The 22,508-nt window shown below is 41.8% G+C and overlaps 1 protein-coding gene across 2 annotated transcripts in view; it reads right to left on the reverse strand.

The window, feature by feature from the left end:
* Window positions 1–22,508, reverse strand: part of OSBP2 (oxysterol binding protein 2) — a 426,310-nt gene that overhangs the window by 101,371 nt on the left and 302,431 nt on the right. For both annotated transcript variants that reach the window (XM_082273351.1, XM_082273352.1), the window contains one exon: window positions 4,665–4,782. In XM_082273351.1, coding sequence (XP_082129477.1) covers window positions 4,665–4,782 — 118 coding nt within the window. The remainder of the gene's footprint in view (window positions 1–4,664; window positions 4,783–22,508) is intronic.

The following is a 22,508-nucleotide window of genomic DNA, read 5'->3' on the forward strand; positions in this document are numbered from 1 at the left end:
CAATTATTTGTGTCTTTATTATATGCCTAGAGCTCAGCTGTAAGACTAACTCATCTAAACAGCTCATCTAAACACTACCCTTATCTAAAATAGCCCTATAGGTAACCCCATTGAAAACTCAGATAAACCACAACCCTTTTTGTAAATCTAATGTACTGCCTATGGTGTTAAAACTCAACTGAATGCAAGAAGGCAGTAGGAACGTATATTCCTATATAAAGCCTATCCTCCTCTTCAGCCACAGTTGGCTTCTATGTCCATAAACAGCATTGGTGCTCAACGTATGGGCTCCCAGCTGTTGCAGAACTGCAAGACCCATCATGCCTCTGCCATTGGGAGTCATGCTTGTAACTGTCAGCGGCTTGCAATGCCACATAGGACTTGTAGTTCCGCAACAGCCACCCATGATGTACACCAAACACTCAAGTCTTCCATGGTCAATCAGCATGACAGGGTTGGCAGAGACATGTTTAGGCATCGGGGACTGTTCTATATATTATGTTCTCTGTCATTGCAAAGAAGAAAGGTTAATGTGATTTATCTATATTTAGTGTTTTAAGCAGTTCCTTAATTTAAAACAATATCCTCATTTTTAATTAGTTTTTCTTCAAGTCTTCTGGAGGTGAAAAATAACCCTTCAAAAAAATACTAATGTGTTCTGTAGCTGATGCTGAGAGAGCTCTTTTCTGACACTTTAGTTGTCACAGAGCTGCATGTGCCATAATACAGAGTCATGAATAGCCATCCCTGGTTTATACATAGCTGCAGGGAATTCTGGGAGTGTGGCATGTCAATGTCAAACTTATCCAGGCATTTTGACAGAAAGCTAACCCTGCCAGCAGGCAGTGGCAGTCTAGAAGGTCTCTGGCTAGCTATTTTAAGCTGTGCAAGAAATATCCCCCAGTGCACTAATGTAGCACACATGAGAATAAAATGAACAGCACAGTGACAGCCAGTAATATGTGTGAATGCAGTCAGATCAGCCACAAGTGTTTCTCACCAATAAAATCAATCAACATCAAGGTTAAATCTGCAATGAAAGAGTTCAAGTGCAATTCCATTAAAAAAAAGTTTCTTCATTTTGGGTGGAACAATGCACTTTATAGTCCCCCATACTGGGAGATGTCCCCGATTATTGTCCTCTGCTGTATGTTCAATAGAAGTGCATGAAGAAAGGTAACGCCGATGACATCACTCAGCTTCCTGACCAGGCTCATCACATATCATATTTAATGTATGTGTTAGGTGAAAGATGAAAAAGTAAATAAACTCTCAGCACAGTATATTTAAATAAACCCCAATACAAAGGCATGTTTCTAGGAAGGGAGTGGAAGTCTGTAGGAGTCTATTGGGAAATCCCATAGAAAGTTTCTCTTATATTGACTGCTGCAGCACTTCTTTTATGAGGGTATTGGAACCTCTAGCAAATGAAGGATAAAAAAAAACAAGAAGGCGCAGCCTTCTAAGTGTATCTGTTTATTCTTAAAACCCACGTAATAAAATGGATTTCACTCACACAGTGTGGAGATAGGGCTAGCAAAGTTCATTGTCCTTCTCAGGATGTGCCAGATGACAATCCCATGGATCCTATGGATGTATCGGGGTCCGCTTCCTGCTGAATCCTAGTGAGCTGACAAATGCTTGTCTATGTTTGGTATTAGCCTTGTGGGTGGGCGGCTCTAAGACTCCAGGAGTGGAGTAAGCCCTGAGATGGAAAGTCCAAAAATGTCACCAAAGTGTGGATATTAGGCTGTCACAGGAGTTGAGAACGGCACAACTGTGTGCAGTGGCCAGTCGTGACCAAGCTGGAAGAGAGCGCGACCAACCGGCATCTAGCCGTGATGTCACACAGTGGGCGGTGAAGTGGGCGGCAAACAAGATTTTCATAACCTCCTAGCTCCTTCGTCAGGCCAAATCAGTCTTCAATCAGATGCAGTCTGACGAAGGAGCTAGGAGGCTCCGAAACATGTTGCCACACACTGTGTGATATCATCACGGCTAGACGCCGGTTGGTCACAGTTTCTTGCGTTCCAGCCTGGTCAAGGCTAGCCACTGCACACAGTTGCACCGTTCTCAAATCCTGTGAAAGTCTAATCTCCACACTGTGATGACGTCTCCGGACTTACTCCACTCCTGGAGTCTCAGAGCTGCCCACCCACAGGGCTAATACCACACAAAGACAAGCATTTGCAAGCTCACTAGGATTCAGCAGGAAGCGGACCCCGATACATCCATAGGATCCATGGGATTGTCATCTGGCACATCCAGTGGAGGACAATGAACTTTGCTAGCCCAATCTCCACACTGTGTGAGTGAAATCCATTTTATTACATGTGCTTTAAGAATAAAAAGATACATTTAGAAGGCTGTGCCTTTTTGTTTTTTCATCCTTCAATTGTTAAGGGAAAGATGGTCTTTTTGCTGAATTCAAGGACAGCAGGCAACACGCGCTAGGGTAAAAATGTTACATAGTTACATAGTTACATAGTAGGTGAGGTTGAATAAAGACAATAGTCCATCCAGTTCAACCTGTGTAGGCATGTGTGGCTGTAATCATCTCCCATACCCCTGAATGTTCTGATCCTTGAGATGTAAGTCTAAGAGTCTTTTGAAAGCCACCATACTACCCGCAGAAACCACCTCTTGTGGTAGAGAATTCCACAATCTTGTTGCCCTAACAGTAAAGAACCCCCCGCGTTGCCTGAGGTTAAAACGCTTCTCCTCTAATCGCATTGTATGCCCTCGAGTCCTCATGCAATCCCTTCGAATGAACAGCTTTTTTTCTAAGCTGGGATCCCCATTAAGATATTTATAAATTGCTATCATGTCCCCCCTCAGACGTCTCTTCTCCAGGGAGAATAAATCGAGCGATTGTAGACGCTCTTCATAGTCAAGGTCCTCCAATCCCCTAATTAGTTTAGTTGCCCTTCTCTGGACTCTCTCCAGCTCCAACACATCCCTCCTGAGGACTGGCGACCAGAACTGGACGGAATACTCCAGATGCGGTCGGACCAGAGTTTTATAAAGTGGAAGGATTATAGTCTTATCTCTGGAATGCATCCCTTTCTTTATGCATGCTAATATTCTGTTGGCTTTGGAAGCTGCCGCTTGACATTGCATGCTGTTTCCTAATCTATCATCAACCAATACTCCCAGATCCTTCTCCATTTTTGATTCCCCCAAGGGCTCCCCTCCTAACGTGTATTGTGATTTTATGTTTTTAGTCCCCAAGTGCAAAACCTTACACTTCTCCACGTTAAACCTCATTTGCCATGTCGTTGCCCACTCTGTTATTTTGTCCAGGTCATTCTGCAGGATATCTGCTTCATGTTGTGAAGTTATTGCCCTGCCCAATTTTGTGTCATCTGCAAAAACTGATATCGAACTACTGATCCCGACCTCAATGTTGTTTATGAATAAATTGAACAAGGTTGGTCCCAGGACTGAGCCTTGGGGGACCCCGCTTACCACCTCAGACCAGTCTGAGTATGCGCTGTTTATTACTACCCTTTGGACCCGCCTTTTTAGCCAGTTCCGTATCCAAGAGCAAACCCTGCTATCGATACCTGCAGACCTTATTTTATAAATTAAGCGCTTGTGGGGAACTGTATCAAACGCCTTAGCGAAATCCAAGTACACCACATCCACTGGTCTCCCCCTATCTAGCTCACAGCTCACCTCCTCGTAGAATGTAAGGAGATTGGTTTGACAAGAACGCCCATTTGTAAACCCGTGCTGATTACTGCTGATGATGTTGTTGTCCTTAGCAAACTCTACAATATAGTCCCTTATCATCCCCTCCAGAAGTTTACATACTACTGATGTCAAACTGACAGGCCTATAATTTCCCGGGATATGCCTCTGGCCCTTTTTGAATATTGGAATCACGTTAGCTTTCTTCCAATCCCCTGGTACATCTCCTGTCCTAATACTGTCAGCAAAGATCAGGAACAGTGGTCTCGATATAACTTTACTGAGTTCCTTGAGTACTCTCGGATGTATGCCATCCGGTCCTGGTGATTTGTTTGTGTTAAGTTTATCCAGCCTTTCCCTGATTTCCCCCTCTGTTAGCCATGGTGGCAAGTCCTGTTTATTACTACTAACCATACAGTCATGGTCAGTGTACCCCTCCTTTTCCTGTGTAAAGACTGACGAGAAAAAAGCATTTAGCACGGTTGCTTTTTCAGTGTCCTCTGTAACCATCCTCCCATCATTGTTAATTATGTGTGCAATATGCTCTGCCTTAGTTTTTTTGCTGTTGATATATTTAAAGAATTTCTTTGGGTTTTTTTTACTATCCTCCGCTATTTGTCTCTCAAAGTTGATTTTAGCCATCTTGATTTCTTGTTTACTTTTCTTATTTGCCTCCTTGTATTGCTGGAAGGCCGATACTGTGCCCTCTGATTTATACTTCTTGAAGGCCAATTTTTTCCCCCTAACACATGAAGGCTTATTTTCTACAGCTGCCTTTAAAAGCACAAAGTATGAATCCAATTGTGTTATGCAAGAGAGGGCAAATACAATTTTTCAATATGCAGTAACCTATGGCTACCAACCAGAATGGTCTTTTACTGATTCCTATGGGTTTCTTTATTTTGTACTACTTAGTAGGTAATAAGCCTTCATGTGTTATACTCCATACTGTATATGCAAGTATAGATTACCTGTGCTGTTTGGGGTCAGTTGTTACTGTGATAAAGGCTGGTGCGTCCTCCATGGCATCAAAGTACTCTGTCTCCTCATCTTCATCACTAGCTTCCCCTTTTACAGCCTGGACGTTCCCTGAAGTTAGCAATACATACAACAAAAATAAGTTAGTCCATTCTCTTCGATTTGTCAGGTGCCACATCCATTAACATAATGTGAGAAAGACTAGACAATGAATATGTTTTTTTAGGCATCACAAAAAAATTACAAACTGAAACACATTAATTTTATTGTACAATGATTAAAAGAACAGACCAAAGGTCACAGTGGATTACACCATTCATTATAAACAATCACATAACAGTCATCAAGCTCATCAATCCACATGGGGATTGTGGTGCCTAAAAAATCCTATCTATTGTCTGGTCCTTCTAACAATAAATACAAAGTAAACTAGTACCTCAGATACATTTCTCCATGACAAGTACAAGTGAATAAGGTGTGTAAGTGTAGTGGTGTGCCCCTTTATCCAGATGCAGGTGCAAGTCCCTTTAACTCAATTCCCCACAATCCTCTGGGCTCCCAGCATCCCCTGAGTTCCAGGACACGCCCAGGGAGTATAAATGCCAGCTCCGCCCAGCTTCCTGTGCTCAGAGAGATCCTGCCTGATGGGACAGCAGTGACTGGGCAAGTGAGCTGTCCCCAGGTGCTGGGTCCTTATCTGCCAAGTCTGGTGTGCGGGTCACCAGCAGTGAGCACAAGAGCACGCAGCATCTATCCAAGCCCCAGTCACTGGAGAGGACTCTGTTACAGTCCATGTGGAGAAGCTGTCCAAGCAGTGGGTTGGTCCTATATACGGCCCTCAGAGCCTCCTGACCGAAGTCAGCATCAGCAGCGCCTGTGTGAAGTCTGTGCCAGCAGGAAATCCCCTCAGCTCACAGTCTGCTGAATGAACGATCAATCTCTTGGAACACGTGAGAATCTTCAGTTCTTTATCCTATCAGTAAACTGAACTCAGAACACTCTGCTGCCATCTAGTGGCCATTACTAGAACTGCAATAGAATTGTTTTTACATGTTTTATGAAATTTTCTCCCTTCCTCATATTGCTGTTTTGTACTGCAAACCCCTGTTCACATGATCTCCTGTGTAATCTACGTTCCACATTGTTAAGTAAAGTAGAAATTGCACATCACCACTGGTCTGATCATTTGGCTGATACCGTTACATAAGTATAACACTTTCATGTATTTATAACCTCTCAAACAGCTTCCAGTACTTCCCTGACATTGCTTAAAACGTCCTTGTCCCCCCAGTTGACCAGCGCCATGCAACCCCATTATGAAACTCTTGATAATTAAAAGTTGCACTCACATGATCCAAAGAGACAAGCGCTTAAAAACAAAACTATCCAAATGTATGGCATGCTCGTCTGGTCCTCTCCGCCTCCACGGCGGTAAATCAGACCTGCGAGCACCGCCACCACTCACCCAATCTCCTGTTCCCATCTGCCGTGTAGCCACGTCCTGACGGATGCGTTTCGTCACTTCGACTTTGTCAAAGGGGGACTCATTATCACCTGATCACCGTTATTTTCAGATTCACCATTCATCATTAGTTTGAAGCAAAAGTTATTGATTGTGGACTATTTATTTATATATGCATGCACATTAATTTCAATCACATTAATTATGATCGCATTGTGAATATTTATTCAGTAATTTCATATTGTGCATTCATTGATGTATTTACAAATGTATTGATTTATTGAGATTTTTCACCTATTGCACATCGATTTACTCAATTATTAGTTTATTGTCAATTTTCACCTATTACACGGGGTGTGCGCAGTTGGTGTTTCTTGATGTACACTTTATTCTAATTTGCATATTTATACAACTGCAGCAATTTTCAGTGGAATTATAGTTAATATATATTTTTCACTTGTTATATTTTCACATTATAGTGAGCGCGAGAGCTTCTTTTAGATATTAAAAAGTATTATTGTTTTTTTTTTTTTAAATTGTGGTTCTCTTGTTTATAGCGCAAAAATAAAAACCGCAGAGGTGATCAAATACCACCAAAAGAAAGCTTTATTTGAGAGGAAAAAAATAATTTTAGCAATTTTATTTAGGTACAGTGTCGCACGACCGCGCTATTGTCAGTTAAATCAAGGCAGTGCCTTATCACAAAAATTGGCCTGGTCATTAAGGGGGTAAAAGCTTCTTGGGCTGAAGTGGTTAAGGTACTGCTGTACTGTACCAGTCAACCACATTGCTATAGAAAGTATGCTTAAAGTGAATCAGAGAAGTTTTTTGGACTGCAGAAGATCTGGCAAATTCATAAAGGGTGTCGTAGACACTCTTTAGAATTCCTTCAAGGGGTAACTGTCAATGCTGGCACTGAGGTTGGAGGGTCCATACTGGACCTCATGGCCCTCCCTCCCCAGTCAATGTGTCAATCACAATGACAGGCACATGGCCAAGGACTTTTGCAAAGGGGTGGGCAGAGCCTGATAGGGAATTGAGATTCTAGTTTTTCATGAGGCCCACCTTACTTTTAATTGATGGCACACAGCACTGGGTGGATCAATTGTCTCTATTTAGTCTAATAGGCTTTTAACTCAATCTACTGTTGTACACCCTCAATCACAGGAAAGGTGGACCTGATGGGGAACAAGTTTGAGTTCCTCATCAGGCTACACCCACCCCGCAGGCGCAGTGCCCATTAATTGTTGGGAGGGAGGTGTCTGATGGAGAACTCTGGAACTACTTTCCAATCAGGTCTGCCTTTCCTGTGATTGACAGCAGATAACACTGGGCGGATTCCAAATCTAGCACTGGACTGAATATTGGCTATGGAATCCTCCTATAGCACCCTACAGGTAGGTGCTAGGTAAAATATAGTGGGCTTTGTCTGCCTAACAGCAGAGCCATGATTTATTTTTGTCAGATAGGTTGTCATGGCTTCCAGGTGTGTCTGCTGAAAGGGGAGTCTCCGCACTGGCTCTGTGAGAGTTTTCTCATAGGGCAGTGGAGGAAACCCAATCAGGGACACATTCAGGCTTGTAGCTACCCCAGAAGGCAGATTCTGCTTCAGAGGATTCTGGGAGTGGGTATAAGTTTGAGGGGAGTGCATGACTCATGGTCTTTGGCAGGAAGCAGAGTACCAGGAGGGAGAGTACGGCTGTCTCTCCTCCTGTCAGAGGAAGTGGATGTCTCTGGGTGCTGCCTGAGAATCCAGAGAGTGCCAAGTTGAGCTGAAGGGGATCCGATGTGCTGAGAACCAGTGGAGAGAGAGAGGGGTTCAGTCCCAGGAAAGCCTACACAGGTCGTGAGTACTGGGGATAGCCCCTGGGGTTCTGCCTAGTGTTAGAGGGGACAACTCCAGAGAAGGTTCTAGGATCCAAGTGTCAGCTAGCTGTAAAGGTGGTGCCTAGTCAGAGGACCCTGAAGTTAGAGGGGGTTCCTAGCCAGAAGACCCTGAAGGGTTAAAGGGTGCACCAGCAGTTTGGGCCCTGAAGAGTCAGCGTACAGTGTGGAGTGTGCCAGTTGAGAGTTGCAACAGCACAGGAATTTACAAAGAGCTACCTCAAGCCAGCGCAGGGCTGGAGGGAGCTATTCAGTGACTTTTGAGCAAAGCAGTGTCAGGAGTCAAGTATTCTACAGTCCTGGATCTTCTGGATTAAAGTCGAGGTTCCAGCACAGTTTTCAATGTTACAGTGTATTCAAGCAGCAGGAAGCGTTGGCTAGCGTCGGCTGGCGCCAGGACAGCGCTAATAGGCATTTCTTGCCAAAGAGTCCAAAAAGTGTACCTAGTTGAGCCAGAGGAGTATCCCACTTATTCCCTTCTCCCATCCTCAAAATACAATAAAACAACCAAAACAAAGATGCTGAAATTGTAATTGTCTCAGTTCTCACACCTGGGGTCACAGTCCACATGGGCTGGAGAGGTAACCGGTAACAATGGCAGACCCACTTCAGGCTCAATACCTGGAAAACCTGCTACACTCCCATTGCCATCCACTATCAAATACAGCAGGCAAAGCAGGCCTGATGTAGAACTACTCTTCTAGTATCTTTTTTGCTTTACTACCTTTGCATTTACCCACGTCTTCTGCTAAATTATTTTCCAGAGAATGAAGGCATGCTTGGATAGTTAAGGCAGCAACCTCTTATTGTACATTTGTTATTCCTCTTACATTACTCAGGGTGTATATGGTTCAAAGTCAAAAAATGTATGCATCAGTTCTTCCTATACCTTGGTATTTTCAAAAATTCAATAGAAATTTCAGGACAGAAAACAGTTGATGTGGCATGAGCATTTATTTCATTTTTACTGTGTGAAGAGTAAGTCCACCTAAAAGTAATATTTTGATTCTTGTAGAATCTGGCAAGATGAGTCAACCCCTAATTTTTTATACCTCTTTAAATAAATGAATATATAACAAGGAGCATAAAATCCCCTTGTAACAGCCCTTACAAATCCAATCACATGCAAAACGCCTTAGAAACATAAGATACTGTTGGGTAATTTAACTCTCTGGCATCTTTTATAAAATGGAATATAAGTCTTGGGGATATTTATGTTTTAACCTCCTGGCATAGCAAGAAATTATACAGATTTGTTGGACAGACCCCATGAACATGATTGGCAATAACACCTAATAAAATGGAAGTGTGAATTTCATTGGCTAAGCTGCCCAGGTAGACTTGTGATGAATGCACTCTTCTAGCTTTTTTAAAGAATAGTTCTGCTAATCATTATATGTATATTGGCTGCAATACACAGCCACAATGCAATTTCAGGAAACTGTTATGCATTTCTGTAGAGAAAGAAAAATGACAGGGTCCCCTCGTTTCTAACATTTAGGTACAGTATATGACAAATAGAACAATAAAAAAAAAAAAAAAAAAGAGCCCTTGTGGGGCCACTCTTCCTCAATATGTCTTAGCTGACCATGTCTGACATGGGAATATAGCTCTAGCCACATACATTGATATGCTCCCAATATGTGTTAACTGTATTTTAAATCATCAGTTGGTAAAGAAAGAACACTGGACTGTAATCCAACTGCTTTTCCATTGCAAGGAAAAAAGGTGAAATGTTTAGGGTTTGTGTAAATGGCTATATAAGTGGCTTGCTCATATTCACTCTGCTTAGAGGATTCACTGAGCCCTACACATAGCAGTAATGCAGTTTGCATGTGCACGGTTTCTGAAAGCCCAGTAAAACATTCTTCTTCTAACATCCTTGCATTGTAATTGCAAAAACAGTCAGATGCATATACATACTGTAGGAACATCTCTCCAAAAAACATAAAATGATGACATGGTTAAATTTATTGTGTGGTATCGTAGCTCCATGCATATTTTGCTCTATTTCTGCATATTTTTGAAAATCCAATTTGTGCTGCACAAAGTGGTAACAGCCAAGTGATGAAATTGATGTCTAGTACTTAGAGGGAAGTGCTACTTATCACACACTGTTCCAACATGTTAGAAAATTATGGATGCAGATTATCCCCTTTTTCATGAATGAAAAGGAACACTATTATAGCATGTAGACAAGGGAGAAGATTGCAGTGGCTTCTGTCAGTATGGTCACGCGCCAGTGTGGAAGGACAGCTGTCTCACTGCCTGTTGCTTTCAGTTACATCTGCAGCTACAGTGGGTATAAAAAAGAATCAACCCCTTTAAAATATTCACATTTTGTCGCTTTGCAACATGAAGTGAAGACAGACACAGTTTTTGTTTACTCAGTGCAACCTTTAACATCCAAGTGAAAGATAGAACACCAATATGTCAAAAAAAAATAAAAAATCAAAAACAGAATCACTGAGTTGGAAAAAGGTCATCCCCCTTCTAAAAATGACTTGTAAACTCAATCAGGTGTCGCTAATCCCCTTCTCAATGGCACACAAAGCCATTTGACTTTCAAATGTGATCAGCTGTGGTCATTTTGATACGCTCAGCATTATAAAAAAAAACTTTCCTGGAGAATTTCAGTCCCTGGTAGTGCAACTGAAGCAAACAATCAATTATGGGTGGCAATGCACTGTCAAACGATCTCCTGGGATAAAGTTATGGACAGGCACAAGTCAGAAGATGGATACAAAAAGAAATGTCAAAGACTTTATCAATGCATAGAAGCACAGTGAAGTCTATTGTTAAGAAGTGGGAGGTATTTGGTACAATACATACCCTCTCTGGATTAGAACATCGATCCAAACTGGATGAAAAAGCCAGGAGGAAACTGGTCCGAGAGGCTACCAAGAGGCCTACAGCAATTCTGAATCATTTGCAGGATTTTTTGACAAAGAGTGGTCATTTTTTGCATGTGACAACAATATCACAAATTCTCCACAAATTTTGGCTTGTATGGGAGGGTTGCAAGAAAAAAGTTATTCCTCAACAAAGGCAACATGCAGTCATGACTGAGCTTTGCCAAAACACACCTTGAAGATTCTGAGGCCACATGGAAAAGGGTGTTTTGGTCAGCTGAGACTAAAATTGAAATATCTGGCCTCAACACCAATCGATACGTCTGGCAGAAATCCAATACAGCTTACCATCCAAATAACACGATTCCTACAGTAAAGCATGGAGGTGGTAATATTTTGTTATGGGGGTGTTTCTCTGCAGCAGGGACTGGAGCACTAGTCAGAATAGAAGGAAAACGGATGGGGTAAAATACCATCACCTTCTTAAGGAAAATCTGCTGCCCTCTGCCAGAAAGTTGTCAACGGTAAAAATGTTTAACTTCCAACATGACAATGACCTAAAGCACACAGTTAAAATAAGCACACAGTGGTCAAAGGAGAAAAGGGTGAATGTCCTTGCATGGCCTAGTCAGAGCTCAGACATAAAACCCAACTGAAAATCTGTGAAATGATTTGAAGACTGCAGTCCACAAACAGTCACCATCAAATTTAACTAAACTTGAGCAGTTCTACAAAGAATAGCTGGCAAATAGTGCAACGTCTACATGTGCAATGTTAGCAGAGATATATCCCAAGAGACTAAAAGCTGTAATTAAACCAAAAGGTGGTTCAACAAAATACTGATGCAAAGGGGGGGGATTCATTTTTCAACTCCGTGATTCAATTTTTTTTTTATTTTACATGTTGGTGTTATAGGTGTTATATCTTTCACTTGGATGTTATAAGTTGCACTGAGTACATACAGCTGAAAAAAATTAAAACAATATCTGTTATCATTTCAGGCTTCAAGCCAACAAGATGTGATTATTTTAAAGGGGGGGGGATTCTTTTTTTATGGAGTTGGCACTAAGCACTGTATATTTGTTTGGATTGGAGAACTACTTGTAGAAAACAACCACACCATTTTCATGCTAGTAGTTAAAAGGCACTTAATGTATAGATGAGATCACGGACTAATTATATATCATCACTAATTGATTTGAATAATACTTATGTCATTAAGCCCCCATTCACACTAGGTCGCCTGACAAGTCGCAGTGGGTCGCTCGCCATTGATTAGCACAGGACCCGTTCTAATAGGAGCGACACAAGTCACTCCGACTTAGAAAAAGGGTCCTGTACTACTTTGGGGAGACCTGGAGGCGACTTGATGATATCAATGATATGAAGTCCGTGCAAGTCGCGCCGAGGTCACGGTGCACGCTGTGCACCGCGACTTCACAGGTCGCCCCACCAAGTCGTGTCGCCCCTGTCTGAACGGGGTCTTACTTTGTATTTAATGTTTTAAGGAGGCGCTTTCTATGTTATTTTTGATAAATATTTTGATATATAGCACTTAAATATAGCCTTAGAAGGTGTAAGGAGCTCATTATTAGAAATGCTATTGATTCATAGATTATGGGAAGAACACGTTGTTTGCTCCTTGAGCCCTACTATACTAGATGGCTGAGTGAAAAAAAAAAAAAAAACTGGTAAAACAGGGTAGGTGGGACAGAATGCTAAATGGTAAAAATATTGGAAAAAAAAATTGAGTACATTAGTGTATAAAATAAAACTCATACATATTGTTGGCAAATTTCTTTCCACATTTTCCTATTTAACACAGAAAATGTTAAAATACAAAAAGGAAATAAAATGTAAAACCAGCTAGGTAGTTTTCAAATAGGAGAAGCCTTCACTGATTTTTATCAACCCCCTAGGTCTTCAATGATATTTATCATTATCCCCTACGAGTTCAGTATTCACATGTTCTTAACAAGCCGAGAAAGAACCATCCCTCACTGACATCTCTAGCTATAGATGCTGTGAAGTAATTCATCCTCTAAGTTTAAAAGTGCTTAAAGCAGATTTCCGGCCTCGGGGTTGAAATTTAGATAAAAATACCCCCGGGACAGTCAGGGCTAGTACATTCCACAATGGATAGCCTCTGAACTGTCCCGGGTCGCACTTAACTTTTAGAAGAAATACTTACCTTGAAAATTTCTTCTCCAGCGCTGCCATCTCGGATGTGAGCAGCTGAAGCCAGAGCGTCCTCTTCTGCGTCCTCTTCCGTGTCCTCTTCTCCCAGAATGTGCCTGCATTGGCCACGCTCGTCACTTCCGGTTCGGGCGCGTCCTCCCCCCATAGCTTCTGGGCATGCCCAGAAGCTGTTTAGCAGGGAATAACGCGCCCTCACCAGAACTGACGAGTGGGGCTGGTGCAAGCGCATTGATTCCTGGGAGCGATGACGTTCAGCTCCCAGGAATCAATGCAAAGGAGGAAGTGACGGCACAGGCCGTGGTTGAGGGAGGAAGTGGAAGAAAGGTGAGTATATTTTCTTCAATAACAAGGTAAGTAAACAAAAAAAAATTATAATTATCCATTTGTTTTTCAGGTGACACTCAGCAAGCGGATGGCCCAAAATCGATTTTGTCGATCTTTAGGCCGGAACTCCGCTTTAAAGGATAAGTTCACCTTCAAGAACATGTTACATGTTCTACCTGATTTTAGGGGGGAATATGTAACATGTCCCTGCTCCTGCAGCTTTCCCCCCAATCCCTCCTTCCCTGAAACAGGGAGCAGGGGATCCTCTCCCTGCACCCGCTGTCACAATTTGAAAAGAGCATCTGTGTGAGGAGAGTTCTGTGAACGAATAGACTACAAGTACCCACAGACTTTGCAGCTGACAGCTTGTAGTTCTGAATCAACTACGAAGGCACTGGTGAGCATCCTCGTAGTTCATAGATTCTTCCTGGTAAAGTAACTGCCTGCCCGCCGTATCGGGGGTACTGGCAGACAGCTACATTGACAGTCTGCAAGAGCCTGACATTGCACCCCCTATCTACTGATTGCAAGTGCAATGCTTTACAGGCTCTTAAGGTAAAAATAAAAATAGTAAATGCACATTTTTCTACCTGCCAAAAAATGTGCATTTATTTATTTTTAAGGTGAACTTATGCTTTAAGTTATTACCTCTTAGCAGCTAAATGTATCCCGCTCCCCTCTCTCAGAGCACCTGCTTTGTGTTTAAGTTAAAGATAGGAAGGTTGCTGAGCCACTGCTGGGGGTAGAGCTGCTAAGTGAATAAGCTGAACAACTTTATTGCTTCTGGTGTAAACTTTCAGGATGAATTGCTCCACAGTAACTTCAGCTACACGAGTGAATTGGGGATTGTTGTAAATCTCATGGTAATAACATACAAATACTTGGATTTCCATAGCCTGAGCATAGTTCTACTTTACAATGCAAAATAATAATTAAATATTAGTTTTATATATCTTAGGATGATACCAGGAAGTCTCGAGAAGAGTCAGACGCTGCTCCTTCCCCATGACCCAATACTTATGTTCACTTAAAAAAGTTCTTATAACATTTCCACGTGGAATTTCTACACATGACTCTCAGACGGCACAGACATAACACAAATGCTATTTTCGGTCGCATCATACAACATATCTCTAAACTGTTGTAACACATCTATAATTAAACAGTGTCACATGTATTTAGATTTACAAGATTATTAAACTCTATAGTCCAATAGTGGCAAACAAAAAATAATTGCATTACAGTCTTGATTTTAAACAGCTTCTGAAAATGTTATAGACTCTAAACGCCAAATCCAGGAAGTCCTTTTTTCTGCCAGATGTTATCGCTAGCTATGTCCCTGTTTGGGAAATTTCACCTACTTCCTGTCCTGGTGACATGGAGTCAAACTGGAAGTGAGGAGAAATATTTAATGGATAAAAATAGAAATAAATGCATTTATTTTTATAAAAGCGTAGAAAGGTTAGAAACCTCTGAAGTTTTTCTTTATTGTTCCCATGAAATCCTGCCCTGGTGTCCTCAGAATAGGAACTATGAAAAAAGCTATCTATCTATTGGAGTCACAATGGTGAAGACCTGGAAGATAAGCTAATATTTTTTTGGGAAATTCATAAAAATTCATTGTGTGAAGTTGGGCTTTAAAGTTCACATGCGTATTACTGTGGTCATGTACTATGTTTACTTTCCTAAATAAAGTCCCACACTCCTGCATCCCTATCAAGAGAATGCAGATTTAATGTACAAAATATAAAAAGACCAATAACATTGTTTATTACAGTTTTGATTTAGTGTTACCTGACTCCATATAAAAAAAGGCCACTTAGCGATCACTTTAAATTCAGTGTTCAATGTAATAAATTATAATGGATGAACTGAGTTCAACTTAAAATCACATTAGTCTGCATACTGAATACACATACACAGGAAACTCACCCATTATCGGTAGTCACACTCAGAAACTCAGCACTGCAGATTCACATATGATTTGTGCCAGCAGATAATCCGGGGAGAATTAAAAACCATGTCAGCTAGAAAGCTCAGACCCACAAAATTCAGTCACAGCTTCCTAGTAAAAAGCAACTTTACCCACTGGTTTAGGATGCAAAGTACCGAGGGTCATTTTTAGTCCTGGTTTCTGAGTTTAAAAATAATATCAGAAGCTATTTTTGCACATTGCGTCCATTCTAAAATAGTTAGGAATTTTGGTGCCGAGTAACGGCTACAATGTAAATCTTAAAGTACACGTGTTACTTTCAAAATATATGCCAACCTGGCTAGAGGAATAAAATGCAGGCATTGTGATTTCCACATTTATGTTCAGATGAGTTAGTAAGCACCATGGATAACTTAATTTCCATAGTGCTGTCAGTGGAAAATATTTGTACTCTTCAACAGTTCATCATTCTGTCCTGAACTTCCCTATAAGTTAGTGTGGCCACACATCATAGTAATGGAGCAACAGGAAGGTGTGATAGAAAGCTGGGTTAGCTAAGGGTGCACCCAGAAGAGCTTACTAAGGCATAGGAAGATACAGTGCCTTTAAAAAGTATTCATACACATTGAAATTTTCCACATTTTGTCATGGTACAACCAAAAACGCAAATGTATTTTTTTGGACTTTTATGTGATAAACCAACACAAAGTGGCACATAATTGTGAAGTGAAAGTAAAATGATAAATGGTTTTCAATTTTTTTTACAAATAAATATCTGAAAAGTTTGGGGTGCTTTTGTATTTAGCACCCTTTACTCTGATACCCCTAACTGAAATCTAGAGGAACCAATTACCTTCAGAAGCCACCTAATTAGTAAATAGAGTCCACCTGTGTGTGTAATTTAATTTCAGTATAAATACAGCTGTTCTGTGAAGCCCTCAGAGGTTTTTTGGAGAACCTTAGTGAACAAACAGCACCATGAAGGCCAAGTTTTACAAATTTTACATTGTAGGATGCAGCAAATCTTTAATTTGAGCTTCATCCCCAGGTTCCTGCTTTCCAAATTGATTGCAGGGAAACCCGAGGAACCTTTCTCAGCATATTTGGCTTGAAATTCTACAAGCTGAGTGTAGTTTACAGGTGTTTTTACTCACACCAGACAGATCAGGGATAAAGTTGTGGAGAAATTTAAAGCAGGGTTAGATTATAAATAAATATCCCAAGCTTTGAACATCTCACAGAGCACTGTTCAATCCATCATCCGAAAATGGAAAGAGTATGGCACAACTGCAAACCTACCAAAACATGGCTGTACACCTAAACTGACAGGTCTAGGCAAGGAGAGTATTAATCAGAGTAGCAGCCAAGAGGCCCATAGTAACTTTGGAGAAGCTGCAGAGACCCACAGCTCAGGGGTGAGAATCTGTCCATAGAACTACTATTATTTGTGCACTCCACAAACCTGGCCTTTATGGCAGAGTAGCAATAAAAAAGACATAAGACGTCCCATTTGCAGTCTGTAAGAAGCCATGTGGAGGACACAGAAAACATGTGGAAGAAGATCCTATGGTCAGATAAGACCAAATGTAACTTTTTGGCCTAAAAGTAAAATGCGTGTGGCCAAAAACTAACACCGCACATCACCCTGAACACACCATCCCCACTGTGAAACATGGTGGTGGCAACATTCTTTTTTGAGCATGTTTGTTTTTCTTCATCAGGGACAGGGAAGCTGGTCAGAGTTGATGGGAAGATGGATGGAGCCAAATACAGGGCAATTTAAGAAGAAAACCTGTTAGTCTGCAATAGACTTGAGATTGGGACGGAAGTTCACCTTCCAGCAGGACAACAACCCTAAAAATACAGCCAAAGCTACAATGGAATGGTTTATATTAAAGCATATTCATGTGTTACCATGGCCCAGTCAAAGTCCAGAACTAAATCCAAATGAGAATCTGTGGAAAGACTTGAAAATTGCTGTTCAGACGCTCCCCATCCAATCTGACAGAGCTTGAGCTATTTTGCAAAGAAGAATGGGCAAATGTGCAAAGCTGGTAGAGATAAACCCAAAAAAGACTTGCAGCTGTAATTAGTAATTAATTTCCAAAGCTTTGAACATCTCACAGAGCACTGTTCAATCCATCATCCGAAGATGGAAAGAGTATGGCACAACTGCAAACCTACCAAGACATGGCCGTCCACCTAAACTGACAGGCTGGGCAAGGAGAGCATTAATCAAAGAAGCAGCCAAGGGGCCCATGGTAACTCTGGAGGAGCTGCAGAAATCCAAAGCTAAGGTGGGAGAATCTGTCCACAGGACAACTATTAGTTGTGCACTCCACAAATCTGGCCTTTATGGAAGAGTGGCAAGAAGAAAGCCATTGTTAAAAGAAAGCCATAAAAAGTCCAGTTTGTGAGAAGCCACAGCAAACATGCGATAGAAGGTGCTCTGGTCAGATGAGACCAAAATTGAAATTTTTGGACTAAAAGCAAAATGCTATGTGTGGCGGAAAACGAACACTGCACATTAGCTTGAACACACCATCCCCACCATGGAACATGATGGTGGCATGATTTTATTCAGCAGGGACAGGAAAGCTGATCAGAGTTGATGGGAAGATGGTGGAGCCAAATACAGGGCAATCTTAGAAGAAAACCTGTTAGAGTCTGCAAAATACTTGAGACTGGCACTGGAGCAGAGGTTCACCTTCCAGCAGGATAACTAGCTTAACCACTTGCCTACTGTGCACTTAAACACCCTTCCCATCCAGGCCAATTTTCAGCTTTCAGTGCTGTCACATTTTGAATGACAATTGCGTGGTCATGCTACACTGTACCCATATGAAATTTTTATCATTTTTTTTACACAAATAGAGCTTTCTTTTGGTGGTATTTAATCATCTCTGGGTTTTTTATTTTTTACAAAAAAAAGAATAAAGACAGAAAATTTTGAAAAAAAAAAAGTTTTTCTTATTTTCTGCGAGTAAATTTTGAAAATAAATTTTTCTCCTTCACTGATGTGCGCTGATGAGGCGGCACTGATGGGCACTGATAGGCTGCGCTGATGGGCACTGATGAGGTTTCACTTATGGGCACTGATGAGGTGGCACTTATGGGCACTGATGAGGAGGTACTAATATGCCGCACTGATGAGCACTGATAGGCGGCATTGATAGGCGGCACTGATAGGCGGCACTGATGAGCACTGATAGGCGGCACTGCTGGGCACTGGGAGGTGGCACTGAGAGGTGGCACTGCTGAGCACTGAGAGGCAGCACTGATGGACGGCACTGATAGGCGGCACTGATGGGCACTGGCGGATGGCACTGATGGACACTGACGGGTGGCACTGATGAGCACTGATGGGCGGCACTGATGAGCACTGATGGGCAGCACCATCAGTGCCCACACTCAGTGCCCATAGTGCTGCCAGTCAGTGCTCATCAGTGCCTAGATGAGCAGGCACTGATGGGCACTGACTGGCAGCACTATGGGCACTGATTGTGGGCATTGATGGGGGGCACTGAGGCGGGCACTGTGGGCACTGATGGGGGGGCAATGTGTGTATGTTTTTTTACCTTTAGTAATCAGGGCACTGGTGATCAGTGCCCTGATTACATTGCTGTGTGTCCCCGGCGGCTGACGGCTCCCCCTCCTCCCTCACACTGCAGGCTCTGTGTGAGGAAGGAGCGCCGGTGATGAGAGATGATCTCATATGTTTACATATGAGATCATCTCTCATTGGACGGCTTGATCACGTGGTGAATGGCCGCTGTGATTGGCCATTCACCACGATCTGTGATCGGCCGTGTCCCATTTTCCCCCCGATGCGCGCTCGTGGGAGCGCGCGGGGAGAGTCTTTCTGGGAGGCCGTTTAAAAACGGCCTCCCGAAAATTCAAGTCCGCGCTGCAGCCGTATATAGGCTGTAGCGCGGATGTCAGGTAGTTAAACATAGAGTCAGAGCTACAATTGAATGGTTTAGATCAAAGCATATTCATGTGTTAGAATAGCCCAGTCAAAGTCCAGACCTAAATTCAATTGAGAATCTGTGGCAAGACAAAAAATTGTTCACAGATGCTCTCCATCAAATCGGACAGAGCTGGAGCTATTTTGAGAAGAAGAATGGGCAAACATTTCACTCTCTAGATGTGCAAAGCTGGTAGAGGTATACCCAAAAAGATTTGCAGCTGTAATGGCAGAAAAAAGGTAGTTCTACAAAGTATTGACTCAGGGGGGCTGAATACAAGGGCACACCACACTTTTCACATATTTATTTGTAAAAAAAATTGAAAACTATTTATCATTTTCCTTCCACTTCAGAATTATGTGCCACTTTGTGTTGGTCTATCACATAAAAATCCAATAAAATAAACGTACGTTTTTGGTTGTAATAACAAAATGTGGAAAATTTCAAGAGGTATGAATACCTTTTTAAGGCACTGTATGTGCAGACAGCTCTAGGTGCCTGCAAATTATTTTTATTGCCAGCTTACCTTTTAAAGTGAAAGCAGAGTTTTAACTGTAAGGTGGCATGAGTTGTAAACGTTAAGTGAAATATGCCTTTTATCAATATACAGTATATACAGTATCCCACAAAAGTGAGTACACCGCTGACATTTTTGTAAATATTTTATTATATCTTTTCATGTGACAACACTGAAGTAAAGACATTTTGCTACAATGTAAAGTAGTGAGTGTACAGCTTGTATAACAGTGTAAATTTGCTGTCCCTTCAAAATAACTCAACACACAGCTATTAATGTCTAAACTGCTGGCAACAAAAGTGAGTACACCCCTAAGTCAAAATGTCCAAATTGGGCCCAAAGTGTCAATATTTTGTGTGGCCCTCATAATTTGCTAGCACTGCCCCTAACCCTTTTGGGCATGGAGTTCACCAGAGCTTCACAGGTTTCCACTGGAGTCCTCTTCCACTCCTCCATGACGACATCACAAAGCTGGTGGATGTTAGAGACCTTGCACTCCTCCACCTTCCATTTGAGGATGCCCCAGAGATGATCAATAGAGTTTAGGTCTGGTGACATGCTTGGCCAGTCCATTACCTTTCCCCTTAGCTTCTTTATCAAGGCAGTGGTCATCTTGGAGGTGTGTACACTGTTCTGTGGCCAAGTCTCCAAAGGGTGGGGATCATGCTCTGCTTCCGTATGTCACAGTACATGTTGGCATTCATGGTTCCCTCAATGAACTATAGGTTCCTAGTGCCGGCAGCACTCATGCAGCCCCAGACCATGACACTCCCACCAACATGCTTGACTGTAGGCAAGACACTTGTCTTTGTACTCCTCACCTGGTTGCCGCCACACACGCTTGACACCATCTGAACCAAATACGTTTATCTTGGTCTCGTCAGACTACAGGACGTGGTTCTAGTAATCCATGTCCTTATTCTGTTTGTTTTCAGCAAGCTGTTTGTGGGCTTTCTTGTGCATCATCTTTGGAAGAGGCTTCCTTCTGGGATGACAGCCATGCAGACCAATTTGATGCAGTGTGCGGCGTATGGTCTGAGCACTGACAGGCTGACCCCCCCCCCCTCCCCACCCCTTTAGCCTCTGCAGCAATGCTGGCAGCACTTATATGTCTATTTCCTAAAGACAACCTCTGCATATGACGCTGAGCACGTGCACTCAACTTCTTTTGTCAACCATGGCGAGGCCTGTTCTGAGTAAAACCTGTCCTGTTAAACCGCTGTATGGTCTTGGCCACCGTGCTGCAGCTAGGTTTCAGGGTCTTGGCAATCTTCTTATAGCCTAGGCCATCTTTATGTGGAGCAGAGTTCTTTTTTTCGGATCCTCAGAAAGTTCTTTGCCATGAGGTGCCATGTTGAACTTCAAGGGACCGGTATGAGAGAGTGAGAGCGATAACACCAAATTTAACATTTAACCAAATTCTAGTCCCTGCTCCCAATTCGCACCTGAGACCTTGTAACACTAACAAGTCACATGACACCAGGTAGGGAAAGTGGCTAATTGGGCCCAATTTGGACATTTTCACTTAGGGTTGTACTCACTTTTGTTGCCAGTGGTTTAGACATTAATGGCTGTGTGTTGAGTTATTTTGAGGGGACAGTAAATTTACACTGTTATACAAGCTGTACACTCACTACTTTACATTGTAGCAAAGTTTTTATTTCTTCAGTGTTGTCACATGAAAAGTTATAATAAAATATTTACAAAAATGTGATGAGTGTACTCACTTTTGTGAGATACTGTATATATATATATATATATATATATATATATATATATATATACAGTATATATATATATATATATATATATATATATATATATATATACACACACACACACATATATATATATATATATATATATATATATATATATATATATATATATATATACACACACACACACATATATATATATATATATATATATATATATATATATATATATATATATATATATATACATACACACTGCATGTATTTTCACATATTTATCTGACTGCATTTTGCTACCAGAAACAGCAGTAAAATTCTGAAACAAACTAGTTTGCTGTACACTGGCCTATGTAGCATGACTGACAAGTTTTGTGTTCGCGAACAGCAGATCCCTTCAAGGGCGTACTTGGTTGACTGGCTACGTATATTACAATCGGACTGTACAATCCTTTAAAAGGAAAAATTCATCTTTTGTAAGTAACATGTTACACCCGTATTCAGGGTGTAACATGTTAGAGATGCGCAAGCCCCCACACCTCCTGATCCTCTAGTTTTGAAAGCAAGGGGGTGATTGCACAGCAGATGCACTTCTGCTGAGTGTTAAGAGAGCCCAGCACTCCCCTTCGGTGCTCCTCACAAGGTCTCTCCCCTCCCTGCTAGTCCCCGGGTGCGGTGCTGGAAAAAGGCAGGCAGGTGAGTAGGTGATAAACAGAACAATGTTATAATTTAAATATGGTTTTGGTTACATTTATTTTTCTTTTATCAGGACAAGTAGATTGGAACCGCAATCCCTTGGACACGTGGTTTTTGAAGAAAAATTCCACACCCCTGTGAAAGAAGGAGAGACATAGATTCAGGCAGCATAGAGATGGTTTTGGAAGCTGTGGGAGTTTATCAAGTAAACCAAGGGAGGAGGTGTAGATAAAAAAGGGAAGAAGCCAGAGGACATAACCTTGGAGGACTCCTACTGAAAGAGAAAT

This window comes from Pelophylax lessonae (assembly GCF_965119305.1).
Source record: "Pelophylax lessonae genome assembly, chromosome: 1".
Classification (NCBI taxonomy): domain Eukaryota; kingdom Metazoa; phylum Chordata; class Amphibia; order Anura; family Ranidae; genus Pelophylax; species Pelophylax lessonae.